The 13,727-nt window shown below is 40.7% G+C and overlaps 1 protein-coding gene across 9 annotated transcripts in view; it reads left to right on the top strand.

Moving 5' to 3' along the window:
• Window positions 1-11,398, top strand: part of UNC5D (unc-5 netrin receptor D) — a 293,186-nt gene extending 281,788 nt beyond the window's left edge. For 6 of the 9 annotated variants that reach the window (XM_073325005.1, XM_073325004.1, XM_073325000.1 and 3 more), the window contains one exon: window positions 2,687-11,398. In XM_073325005.1, coding sequence (XP_073181106.1) covers window positions 2,687-2,891 — 205 coding nt within the window. In that variant the 3' untranslated portion in view covers window positions 2,892-11,398. The remainder of the gene's footprint in view (window positions 1-2,686) is intronic. The other 3 variants (XR_012156277.1, XM_073325003.1, XM_073325007.1) reach the window with 3 other exon arrangements.
• Window positions 11,399-13,727: the final 2,329 nt, after the last annotated feature.

Raw genomic sequence — 13,727 nt, 5'->3', positions numbered from 1 at the left:
TACTTCTCAGGTCTTGCTTATAACACTCCTGCCAATACATCCCAGAACGATGTCTGTCTTACACACTGCAGTTTACATGCAGATATATTTTTGGAACAAATACATTGGGCTTCACTTTGTTTTTTCTTTTGCATGATTTTTATTACTACTGGAAAGTGTGATTCCAGCATTGTCAGCAGACAGAACACAGCATTTACCTGAGCCATAGTTAATATTCCAGTCTACAATACACCAATGGCACACCAGCATATGAACAAGGTCACTGTACACTACTTTCCCTCATTATCTGCAAGGGTATTTTTGCTAACTTTTTTTTCCCCCACTGAATGCATCCGACGAAGTGAGCTGTAGCTCACGAAAGCTTATGCTCAAATTTGTTAGTCTGTATTCGCAAAAAGAACAGGAGTACTTGTGGCACCTTCGAGACTAACACAGTTGCTACTCTGAAACTCGACATTGTGTATCCCTGCATTTTATACAACAACTTGTCTGCAGGCAGTGACCTGGCAATTTTAAAGTACAGCCACTCATTCACACACACACACACACACACACACACGCAAATGCGGACTTTCCATCTCTTAAAGGCAGCGACTCACAGAACCCAGGGTTAAATGGAAACTCTCTGGTAGCAGTAAGGTGGGGAAGAGAGCAGGAGACACTATCATACCAAGATGGGGTGTCAGAGAGACACACAAAGTTGGGTTTTTTTAATATATAGTTGTGAAATTTTGTGGGGATAAAAAAAAGTTAGTGACTTCATTGGAACTACTCATCAAGCCAGGTATTATTCTAGATGAGTAACAATCTGGCTTTAACTCTGAGATGGATATTAATCTACACCTGACAATGTACAGAAGTCACTTAATATAAAAAAATCCCAATAGTGAAGTAGAATTAGTCATCTCTGTCTATACACACACAGTTCACTATTCCTGTATAACGTTCTGCCATTTAAAAAAGTCTGGTACATACTGCAAAAAAAAAAAAAAAAACACCACCTGTGAAAAGAAGTGGGTTTTGCCTGTTCTTTTTCTACCCCTGTGCAATGTTCCCTCTAATTTTTGACAGGTTGTGTGCGCAAAAAATTTCTTCTGTGCAAATTGTGCACACAGGTACAGCTTAGAGGGAACAGCAGGTGTTTGGTGACAAACATTTGAGCAAAGGTTTTTTCTAGCTGTGCCTAAATGATAAATTGCTCAGCTCTACTATGTTTTGTTTGGAGAAGGGGGATTATAGGAAGTTCCATTACCACCTTTGAACGTAAGAGAAATAAAAAGTGCAGATGTGCTTTGTTAGTTTAAATTAACTGTACTCTAGTTTGCAAGTGGGGGTTGGGTCGTTAGGACAAACTGTACAGTTACTTAAATTGAAATAATCTCAGCAAGGGAAATGCTTCCCTCAGCTGCTATAGAATACAGCAAGGGCTTTTCTCACATGCACAGGTGGAACTGAGCAAAGATGACCTGATGTGGGTGTTGATTCATTATCAGGTTAGATTTTTTTTTCAGCAGGCTTTCATCAGTAAATATTGATTTAAACGCCAATACCAGAAGGTTTAGTCATAACATTTTGGGAGGAATTATGTGATAAAGATCTATGGGTAATTACTTAAGAGGATTGCCTCCTGGTGGCCAAGCTCCTTTGTTGTCCGCAGTAGCGGAGGGGAGTTCAATGGTATGTAATAATTGGGATGCGGGCCTTTTAAATTTTAGGGAAGATGCGTGACGGTTTCATCAGATGAGTGGTTTCGCATTAGAAAAAAATCCAGTGGGAAAGGCAGCATATGAAATTGCAGTCTACTGAAATGATCCAGCAGTACTTGGAATAAGCATCTGAGTTACAGTTTTGACATTTCATTATAGAAATAAATAGGTCTATCAAACCGTAACATTTCATTTCTATTCTATGATTTAATCACTTTCCTCTCCTTGCTCTTGTGTGTATATTACGCATATACATGTACCTAATCTTTGTCTGTCTGTGTGTGTGTCTGTCTGTCTCAGCACCATAGATATACAAGTGGATGTGTCAAACTGAGATATCATGGCAGAAGCTTAGGACAATACACATTTAAAAACCAGTTTGCAGAACAAAGTTCCATAAATCATGAGCATGTATCTTTTAAGAAAATCAAAACGTACAAGTGAAGAGTCCCAGCCCAACAAATGATACCCATAACTCATCACCACAGATATCAGTAAGAAGTCAAGTTCTTGACACTCAATTGTATACACACAAATATATTACATATATGAAGTTTGCCATGGCCACTAATGCTACATAATTTAGGCAGCAAATCAACTCGACAAGGCAGTATAGGTAAATTCTTATTATACGCACACCTCTTCATTTATCCTTCCTCTGATAAACTGAGCCCATGGCACAGCAATGCATTTCCATGTGCTGCTACTCCCTCCCACTTATTCAACTCGTGTATTTCTGAAGGTTTTGGGGGTGGGGGTCTCAAATTGTTTTAAAGCTAGATTGTCAAGAAAATGGGCATTTTGAGGGACAGCTGCCAGATTCTTTAATGTCCATGAAGTTCACTTCATTGTCTAAAAATGTATCTGTAGCCAGACATGATAGACAGAAGGTCAGTTTCACATTCACAGAGGTAACAGCATAAATTACTTTCTAATCCTTTTGTTTTACCTTGCCTCTCTTTTTTTTTTTTTTTTTAAAGGAATCTCTCTTACTTTGCTACACAAAGCAGCCCATCTGCTGTCATTCTGGACCTGTGGGAAGCCCGACATCAGCATGATGGTGACCTTGACTCTCTTGCCTGTGCCCTGGAAGAGATAGGACGGACACACTCCAAAGTCTCAAATATTACAGAAACTCCGATTGAGGAGACCGACTTCAGCTACAGCAGGCAAAATGGACTTTAGTCATCTCTTTTCCATCCAAGAACCGATGGCCAGATTTGACTTTGACATTAGCAAATTTCTATTAGCACGGAGGAAAGAAGGGTTTTATGCACATTGCATACAGGGAATTAGACCTTCATTTCTACCACCTGTTTTTTATTTAGAGGAGCAGAAGAAACCCCAGAGTAAATCAGCACAGTAACAAGGCAAATGCAATCATCTCTGCAACTCCACAATCCTCCCAGAATTAAAACTCATGTCAGAATATTGACAATAAAGTCTACTTTTTTTATGACTCCCAGGGGCTGAGAGGGTGGGGAAGCTGTAGATATCATGAAACAGTATTGCAACCCAGAGAAAAATAAAAGGAGGCAGTGGGGATGCTCTATGACCAAGAAGTTATTGAATATTTAGAGCCACTAACTAGAATCTCTGGGTTTCAAGATTTGACCACACGGCTCGATTCTCCCTTGCCTTGCACCTTGTCAATTTACAATTAAGAGGGTATAAAATACTACCATGCTGATGTGGTAGCACTGTGCATTCGCTTTATACTGGTGTAAGTGAACTCCATATATTGCAGGGCTCCAGAAAAATCAGACCCAGGGTATTCAGCCATCCCGGGAATTGGAACCTATACAGTTTCATATATGTAACCGATCTCAAGCAGCCAATCCACTTCAAAATTTGATCATGTAATTAACGTACACATTTGCTGCAGAATTTTCCTGGTCCTTCTAATAGCAAAAAGTCCCCCAAACTCTTTTTTGTGAACTTGTTCCAAGTTTAATGCAGTAAAAAGCAGCACTTTTATAACAACCAACTGCAGTACTGGGAATAGCCACAGCGGTTTTAGCAAATTTGTACGTTCTTGCATTGCTCCTAATTTCAGGGCTAAGCCTAGACAGTCAATCAAGGCAGTGTAACTTTGGCCTGGTTTCAGGTGGAAATAGAAACCAAGCCAAACATCGATAATCAAAATTGCAATCAGAAACAAATCCAAGGGCACACCCAGAAATTGGCCCACTTTCATCCTAACGGTTTTGTGAACTGTGGCAGAGTTTCACATTCTTAACGCATTCTGAGCTCTGCTGCGTTCCATCTGGTTTAGTGATGTTGATGCAATCAACAAAATGGTGGAAAACCAGAGAAAGTTCCCTATCTTTTAAAAATAAGCTACAATAAGTTACACAAATCAAAAATGTGTGTTCTAATGGACATGGTGCAGAATAAGATCTGCCCATGACCTCTGTTTTAAATCCACTCAAGTACCAATTATGGCAAACAGATCATCAGTATTGGTGGTGTGAGCACAAATCGGTGTAGCTCAGGAGCATCAGTCATTGAAGCCCATTTTATTGTAACGGTTTCAATAAGATGCAAGAGAATTATTTTTTTATAATCTGGCAGATTTTAGAGAGGGGGCTGGGAGCAGCCTGACAAACCAAAAAGTAGTTTACAGAACACGCACCCTAATGATTATCTGAAGCTATTTCTTCAAATAAAATTGCAGTTGTGGTTGTACAATTAACAACCCCCTTCCAAGCAGTGACTTAGCAAGTAACTGTTCATTTTCACTGATCTCCAGTACAAACCTTCCTTGCTTCCCCTGCTCAGCAGTCCAGAATAAATACTTAGACAACAGTAGAGAGACATGGGCCTGAAATATTTCTTGCATTTCATTTCAAGCAACATATTGTGAGGTTTTTTTTTTTTAAGATACCTTTCTTTTGGCAATGGCTCTTAAATGTGCTTAAGACTAACAAAATTCCAGCCTATTCCTCAAGGAAGTAGCAAACCTATCACTATTGTCATAGCACATGGCGCTCTCTTTAATACAGAAGAGGAGGAACTGAAGTTACTAGACACAAAATTCAAAGAGTCAGGGATTAAAAGTTTCAACCATGACACCAAGAGAAAAGAAATATGTGCTGTAGTTTTCTTCAAAACATACTAGAGTATATTTCCAGCAGTTAACTTTTTTCTCGACTTCTAGCCATTCACACATTTTGGTAACTAACCTAAGCCAATTCGAAAAAGCAATCAAACTGAAGATTCCTAAGTCTCAAAATGTATTTGTCATTCCAAATGTTCTGAATGTGTTTCCTTGTTGATTCCCAAATATGTCTGATGCACACAAAGCATAGAGGGGATAGAGGCAGCTGCTACAGGGAATCTGGAGTGTAAAGCTTTTCTCAGAAAACTTAGGGTTTGCTGTATAGAACTGCAGCTGTTTCTAAAAGAAACGCCACACCGAGCAGCCGAACCCTGCTTACTGACATTCATCATGTGGATAAGGTTACTGAATGCCTTGTGAAGTCTGTTTAGCAAAAGTTGGTCCCTTTTTGGGAGTGAGAGAACTCCGAGAACATGCACTGTGAGTTATTCAAAAGCACTTCTGGAGAAGGTCTTCATACTAAAGGGAGCTGGGGTGTAAACCAAAAATCTACAGCCTGATCCAACGACCGCTGAGGTCAATGATCGTCTTGCCACCACTGATTTCAGTGGGCTTTAGATTATGCACCTGAAGAGGAACAGCTCTGAAAGTCAGTTTCTTGCAATCTTCTAGATACATGAAACTCAGGCTCTTGCCTCAGTTGAAAGACTGTGTCTAGTGTGATTTCCTTGGGGTTTTGACCCTATTTACTCATTTTTGCTAGATTTCCTTGTTTGTCTTTTGAGAGTCATTTCAATTAAGAATGCTAAACGCACGGTGGTTCTGATGCCCTTGTATCATCAAGCAAGCTGGAAATGGAAATGCCACAGAATGAGGAAAAAGGAATTGACTGCTGATCTCAGAGTTGAGGTGAAAGTGGTAACCAGATTCCTGGCCAGCTTATCTCTAATGTGACCCTATCTGGCAGCATGTCAGAGTCACAACAGAATGAGACACTTCTGATGAAATGATCTCTCCTGACCCCTTTCCTCCATACGTAAAATCACCCCCGCCGCCAAAAAACCACGTTTTGATATTTGCAAAATATAGTCACTTATTTTTGTGCCCCTCTCCACTTCCCTCATTTTGTCCATTACGAGGAATGGAAATGCCATCACTGACGGTATCTTTCCAAATCACTCAAAAGCAGGAAGGTGCTGGAAATCTCAGCATTTCCAGACCAAAGAGTTTTAGAGAAAAGAGTCCCAGTAATCATCTCCTCTAGACTGATGTTTACCCAGCAATACTGGAACACAACCAAGAACAGCCCCAGAAAACAGTCCAGGTATGTCTTCTCTGCTGAGTTAGAACAATCAATCAGGCAAAAGCCTGACCTATCTTCCCTCCCTGTTCACACAGTAAACCATTTCACACTTGAGTTTAGTGGTTCTTTAAACACAAGCTAGCTGGCATAGCTAAGGGTACAGACTAGAGTTTAGGTGCCGATTTTGCTTGGGCTTGTAACCCCCTTTTCATTAAGGACTCAGGCTAACTTCCTAGAGTGGTGAGTGTCCTCCAGTGCCTTCCAACAATTCTATCACATGCACAGGTTAGACAAGTTCCTCCACAATTCACTAGGGGGGAAAATATCCAAGCGGCTCAGCCCACTGCAGCACCAAGGGATATGTCCCCAGGAGTCATAGCAAGAAACACAGCTGTTTGCAACAGCAGCGACAGGACAATAAATTGTGTGGGACTTTCGCAGTATGGCTGCTCTTACCTGTACTAGACTAAACCCAGATGTGGGTGCAAATCACCCTGCAGTGAAGACATACTTTCTGATGCCTTACTGCGATTCTTTCCTTGTGATCATTTGTGTTAATGTTATCAGATAGATAGTTTTCTGAAGTAGGGGAGGAGGGTGGTGGATAATCAGATGAACATGAGCTCCCAAGGTGACTTTGTGGCCAAAAGAGCGAATGTAATCCTTAGATACATAACCAGGGGGATGTCAAGAGGAGTAGAGAAGTTATTGCACCACTGCCAAATACAGAGGTAAAAACACTTTGGAATAGTGTGTCCACAATTCAAGAAGGATGTTGATAAATTGGTGCAGGTTCAGAGAAGAGCCATGAGAATGATGGACGGATTAGTAAACATGCCACACAGCGATTGAGCTCCTTGAGTCTATCTATTTAGGTTAAGAGGCAACTTGGTTAGAGTCTATATGTACCTACATGGGGAACAAATATTTAATAATGGGCTCTTCAATCTGGCAGAGAAAGGTACAACACAATCCAATGGCAGGAAGTTGAAGCTAGACAAATTCAGACTGGAAATGAGGCATAGGTTTTTGTTTTTTCAAACATTTAGTAATTAACCAGTGGAATAATATTTAAAATCAAGATTGTTTTTTTTCCTGAAAGATCTGCTCTAGAAATTATTTTGGGGAAGTTCAACAGCCTGGGTTATATAGGGGGTCAGACGAGACCACCACACTAAGCCCTTCTCGCCTTGGAATCATGAGCAAACACTTTTCATCTTCAAAGTGCTTTACTGACATACGCTAATTTCCTCAAGTCTCCTCCCTTGTGTGTATTACCCCCATTTTAGAGATGGAGAAACTGAAGTTAAGGAGCAGATTTTTCCAATGATAAAAAAAATCTCAGCTCCCATTTGGCTACATAAATGAAGTACCCAGCAGCTCATTAACAGCATCTTTACTTACATAGCATAAATAATTCATGTGAAGTGCTTTATGCTACAGAAAACGGGAGGCTGGCTCTTGTCAGAGGGTTGTTTTTATGGAAAGACGATATAGGATACAGCGTAGTTCAGTATTCCTATAGAACCATCGTCTATATAATTCATATGCAAATAGCATGTGTTGAGACCCATGGGAGTTTCGGGTGTTGAGCACTTTGGACACTTTATTTAGATGCCGAGATCGGTGCTAGGCCTTTTTGAAAATCTGGCCATTCGTGACTTGACCAAGGACACAAATCATATAAATCAGTGTCTGAGTCAGGATTAGAACCCAAATTAAATCATCTCCTCTAAGCTATAGGCCAGGCTGCTCTGAGAAGATGAATTAACTATGGGGAGCAAAAAATGGAGACTTAATCCTGTCTAGAACTTTAAAGTTCTCTCTAGTGGGCTAGATTCTGATCTGGTGAGAAAGTCAAGTCCAATTTACAACACTTGAGTACGGTATCTGCCTTTTTGTGGGAGGAAAACACTTTTTCCCCAGATCATCAGTGCTGTGGCTTCTTTAAGACTAATAGTTGTGCTTTTAAAAATGATTTACAATTATGCGACCAAAATGGTGCACTTCACAGCTTCACCAGACTGCAGCATCATAAAGTTAATTTACAGTTTTTACAACATTGCTTTTGCAGTCCTACTAGTTTACATTAAAATCCTTTAAGCCACAAGGAAAGGAAGGCCTCTGCAGATGTAAATGCAAACTTCATTTACCAGTGTAAGAAGTCCCATAAAACTAGGATGGTACTCCACCCCCACCCCCGCCAAAATTGTTTTTTCCAAGGGATGAAAAGGAATTGACAGTTTTCTTTAAAGACAGGGAACTATTTTTCTCTCTGACAACTGGTGGTATCCTTCTATGTGGCCTGTACACCGTTTTCTTTCAGCAGATTCCGAGAGACGATACTAAGCTTTGATCACTAAAGCAGAGGTCACCTCTGAGGATTAAAAGCTTTATACATCATATAATAAAGTCCCTTCCTTTCTTTTTCTCTTTGAAAGACAATGCCACAGGAAACACTTTGAAATATACAGTAAATTGTTTAATTCCAGATAATGCTTTCCCACTGCCAAAAGCACAGCCTTGATACAAAATGGAGTTGAAACATGAAAATAAAAATAGTTGTGAGCTTTTGCTGCCAATTTTCTTTTCAGTTTGTGTTCCCCACGCAGAAACAAAGGACTGTATTATGGTGTGAATGGTAATTAGTTGGGAATTCATCTCAAAGTCCACAACCACCAGGAAAGATCTGAACACACATCTTTGTAGTCCATTAGGTCACTAATTTGAATCATTTCTCTCTATATACACAGCCCTAAGGAATTTACTCTCCGCTTTTCGCACAGTTGTAGAGCTAGTCATTCATTAACAATTTTCGCTCTTTTTTCCTGTTAGTATTTGCTGAAAAATTTTCCCCATGAAGGTTGTTCATGTGGAATATTCGTGGTCCGTAATTGGGCAGACTTGGTCATGTGACATAATTGCTCAGGGAGTGAGAAAAACAAACTCTTTTCAATATAGAGAAGTAGCAACCTGACAAAGAGCACGCACTTTTGTATGGATATTCATTTATCATGCTAAAATTTGTGAAAACTTTAGGGATTCCCCAGCAAATACTGTAGTCCTAACCCTCTTGGTGTATAACAACTCTAATACGTGCAGTGGCAAACCAGACTCAGCACTCCTATTTGCAGAACTATTCAGGAGTTATTTTTTAATATACAATCCAGCTCTACTCTCACCTTATCCAAACTGGTATGAACAGGAGTGACATCTACTTTCCAACAAGAGGAAAAAAATACTACTTTTAAGATTATGGCAAACTCTTCAAGAGTCCTTTGATATCAATCATAGCATAGCTGATGTTCTAGTCAAGAGCCACAATGGAAAGAAAAAACGTGGTCTCCCTATTTACTGTTCTTTAAAATAAATTCTAGACATTTGACAGTATATTTTTTGTATTAGAGGTAAATACTGCAGATTCTGATTGTGTTGTGTGTGTTTAGGGGGTTGGTAGGGTTGTATTGTATTTTTCAAGCTATTGCAAAAGCTGCTTTTAAATAAGCTGTTCAGTTGTATTGAATAGCTGGTTTGTGCTTTACAAGGGAGTCTGTGGGAGTCAGGATCCGAGGGTTAGCAGCCTTCATGCCTTGCTGTCACAGGATAACTAGAGCTAAAGTCACTTGTGAAAAATTTAACTAAGGAATAGATAGGGTGGGTTAGAAAACCACCCCTGAATTGTCATGTAGCGTACCGTAATCAAACAAGACTATACAATCACCTAGTGTAGAACTGTGGTTTTGTTAAGCAGCTACTTAGTTTGTCTGCCTTCTGGTGTGATGACCCTGATCTGGAATGTCCTTTGTGGATACGGTAAGATGTCAACCCACATTGCCTGCGGGGGAGGGGGGTGTATATCTCCCACCACCTGATCCCAAAAGGAAACATGCAGCACAAACTGACGTTTCGGGGGCTGTGCACCAAGGCTGGTGTTAGGTTTTTGATTTGGAGGGGGTTTGGATGCAGATGCAAATAAGATCTGCCCCAAAGAAGAAAAACCTATCCTGACAAATTCTCACCTTCACCAAAAACTTTTTTTTTTTTTAATTTCCCTATTTCCCCCCAGTAAAGTTTGAAATTTTAGCTGTACAGATGGTTTAAAAAAAACTGAAAATTTCTGCAAAGACTACTTCAATAGTACTTCCAAAATTTCAATTCATCTAAATTTCGCAATTAAAAAAAAAAAAAGTCACCCAAGATGTATTCCCCCCCAGCACACACACATCCCACTTTCAAAAAAACGTGTTACTGAATCTTACAATGAAATTCTTTGATGCATCACTAACCCCACTTCTTGACTGGCAGATGAATTTACCTCTGTCCCAAATTACACTGGGGAGATGGCATGCTCCTAAAAAATACTTTGGGATGGGGAAAGGCTGATCTCATGGGATTTGTCACTTGGGAGATACAGCAGCTTTTTGCCTTCTCTGAGTTAAATTCATCTCAGTTTACATCTAAATACTGAAGTGCGAAATATACATATTTAATCAATTTGGGGGATGTAAAGTTTGATAGCACTCAGTCGTACCTCAGCTTAAATCAGAAGTATCGTGCAAAGTAGAGCAAGTTGAAAAAGGAGTGTTAGGGTGGGAATTTGCAAAAATGTCCATGAAATCACCCCTCCCTTCTGTCCGTTTGAAAGAACAATGAAAATTTATCAAAAATTCGAAATCTTTGACCAGCCCTTTAGCTAACAAAAAAGGGATGGAGAGGGGAAAGAGGAATTTCATGAAAATGTAATTATTTCCCCAATTTTTTCTGAAGTTTTGATAAAGATTTCAAAATTCAAAAAATTTCAACCAGCCCTAAAGGTACTCCTCTTACTCCCTTCGTTTCTGCATTGAACAGGGTCTGAAAATTAGCAACTGGTTCTGTCTCCCCCCTCTCCCCTCCCACCTTTTCAAGTGTGTTTGGTACTGAAAAAGAGAGCCCAAGTTTGAATGCTTTCTTTAATATGAAACTGAAGGAGTGAGGAAATGAGCCAGAAGATCAACAAGCGACCGCATGGCCTTGGCTTCATACCACACTTTCTGTGCCTTGTACTATCAATATAAATTCTGAATGTTGTACAGTCAATACTTGGGAAAGACTCCTTGGAAAAGGCTGCACTGGCGTCTTTTTTCAATCTGTGTACATAAATATACATATATATACATACATATATATATATATTTGGTAATGCCAAACAGCTGTGTTATATTGTATTGAAAAAACAAAATAATGGACAGTTTGGATGTTTTCTGTAGAGTTTGCAAAAATTGTCTGGCTATAGCCTTTTGAGATAACTGTACAGACCTAAATTACTGCATATCAGTTATTTATGAATAAAGAGTCTTTTATTGACATCTTAGATTACTCTACGAGTGGCACATTAATTTTGTGAGATAAAGAAAGACATTCTAGTAGGAGAGCTCCAATACTTTTGTGGTTTTACAGTGAGCCTCAGACAGACAATCGGTTAGCGTTTAGATGGGATAATGGAGTACAGCGGGGGTCTTCTTATAAAGACACTTTCCCCCTCATATACATGTTGTCTACGTGACTGACTAGAACTGAAGTTCACACAGCATAATAATAGTAAGTACATTGAAACAATCCAAGAATATCATTCTGCTTTTCATTACAGGATTCACTGTGGGCTTAAGTTGTCAGACTTTCTGGTGACTTCAAAATAATTTGAATTTGTTCCTCTATCAAAAGATCACAGTAAGTGGGTTCTGCCATAACATGAATGCATCATCGTGTGATGAACTTGCCTGTATTGTTTATATTCCCACAACACCTAGGAATCTTTGTCATGGACCAGGATCTGATTGTGCTAGTCACAGACCGGGGCACCTTCACGCTAGGCGCTGTACAAACACACGCACTGTTGTCGGTCTTACGCTAGCTGGAATATGCAATATCTGCCTGTGTGTATATTGAAGATTCCTTCTGGGGCTTCAGCTAGCTCCTCGACTGCCTGAGCAATTAGTGATTGCTCCTTAAATTCTTTCCCCTCTGCTGCACGCACACACCTTCTCATTTATGAAATTGTCAGCAATTGCGCATGCCATGAAACGGCCACCCATTACGCAGATTAATATTCACAAAGTAAGTTATCATTTATCCCACTTCAGAGAACAGATAAATATAGAACCATAGAATATCAGGGTTGGAAGGGGCCTCAGGAGGTCATCTAGTCCGACCACCTGCTCAAAAGCAGGACCCATCCCCAATTAAATCATCCCAGCCAGGGCTTTGTCAAGCCTGACCTTAAAAACTTCTAAGGAAGGAGATTCCACCACCTCCCTAGGCAACGCATTCCAATGTTTCACCACCCACCTAGTGAAAAAGTTTTTCCGAATATCCAACCTAAACCTCCCCCACTGCAACTTGAGACCATTACTCCTTGTTCTGTCCTCTTCCACCACTGAGAATAGTCTAGAACCATCCTCTCTGGAACCCCCTTTCAGGTAGTTGAAAGCAGCTATCAAATCCCCCCTCATTCTTCTCTTCCGCAGACTAAACAATCCCAGCTCCCTCAGCCTCTCCTCATAAGTCCTGTGTTCCAGACCCCTAATCATTTTTGCTGCCCTTCGCTGGACTCTCTCCAATTTATCCACATCCTTCTTGTAGTGTGGGGCCCAAAACTGGACACAGTACTCCAGATGAGGCCTCACCAATGTCGAATAGAGGGGGACGATCACGTCCCTCGATCCGCTCGCTATGTCCCTACTTATACATCCCAAAATGCCATTGGCCTTCTTGGCAACAAGGGCACACTACCGACTCATATCCAGCTTCTCGTCCACCGTCACCCCAGGTCCTTTTCCGCAGAACTGCTGCCTAGCCATTCGGTCCCTAGTCTGTAGCTGTGCATTGGGTTCTTCCGTCCTAAGTGCAGGACCCTGCACTTATCCTTATTGAACCTCCTCAGATTTCTTTTGGCCCAATCCTCCAATTTGTCTGGGTCCCTCTGTATCTTATCCCTGCCCTCCAGCATATCTACCACTCCTCCCAGTTTAGTATCATCCTCAAATGTGCCGAGAGTGCAATCCACACCATCCTCCAGATCATTTATGAAGATATTGAACAAAACCGGCCCCAGGACCGACCCCTGGGGCACTCCACTTGACACCGGCTGCCAACTAGACATGGAGCCGTTGATCACTACCCGTTGAGCCCGACAATCTAGCCAACTTTCTACCCACCTTATAGTGCATTCATCCACGCCGTACTTCTTTAACTTGCTGACAAGAATACTGTGGGAGACCGTGTCAAAAGCTTTGCTAAAGTCAAGAAACAATACATCCACTGCTTTCCCTTCATCCACAGAACCAGTAATGTCATCATAGAAGGCGATTAGATTAGTCAGGCATGACCTTCCCTTGGCGAATCCATGCTGACTGTTCCTGATCGCTTTCCTCTCATGTAAGTGCTTCAGGATTGATTCTTTGAGGACCTGCTCCTGCTCAATATCCTCTGAGCAAATATAAGGTCCAGTCCTGTTTCCCTCAAGTTTAATAGTTCCCTATTGTTTTCAAAGGCACAATATTGCTTCATGTCAGTGTGGCCGAATCTAGCCCGTAATAAATCCATCGCAAACAGTAAACCCTTTCAACACACAACCCCTTGTTAAGGAAGACTTGGGTGAGTGTGATACGCACTGTAG

This window comes from Lepidochelys kempii, chromosome 26, assembly GCF_965140265.1.
Source record: "Lepidochelys kempii isolate rLepKem1 chromosome 26, rLepKem1.hap2, whole genome shotgun sequence".
Lineage (NCBI taxonomy): Eukaryota > Metazoa > Chordata > Testudines > Cheloniidae > Lepidochelys > Lepidochelys kempii.
This window is presented reverse-complemented; position numbering and strand designations above follow the sequence as displayed.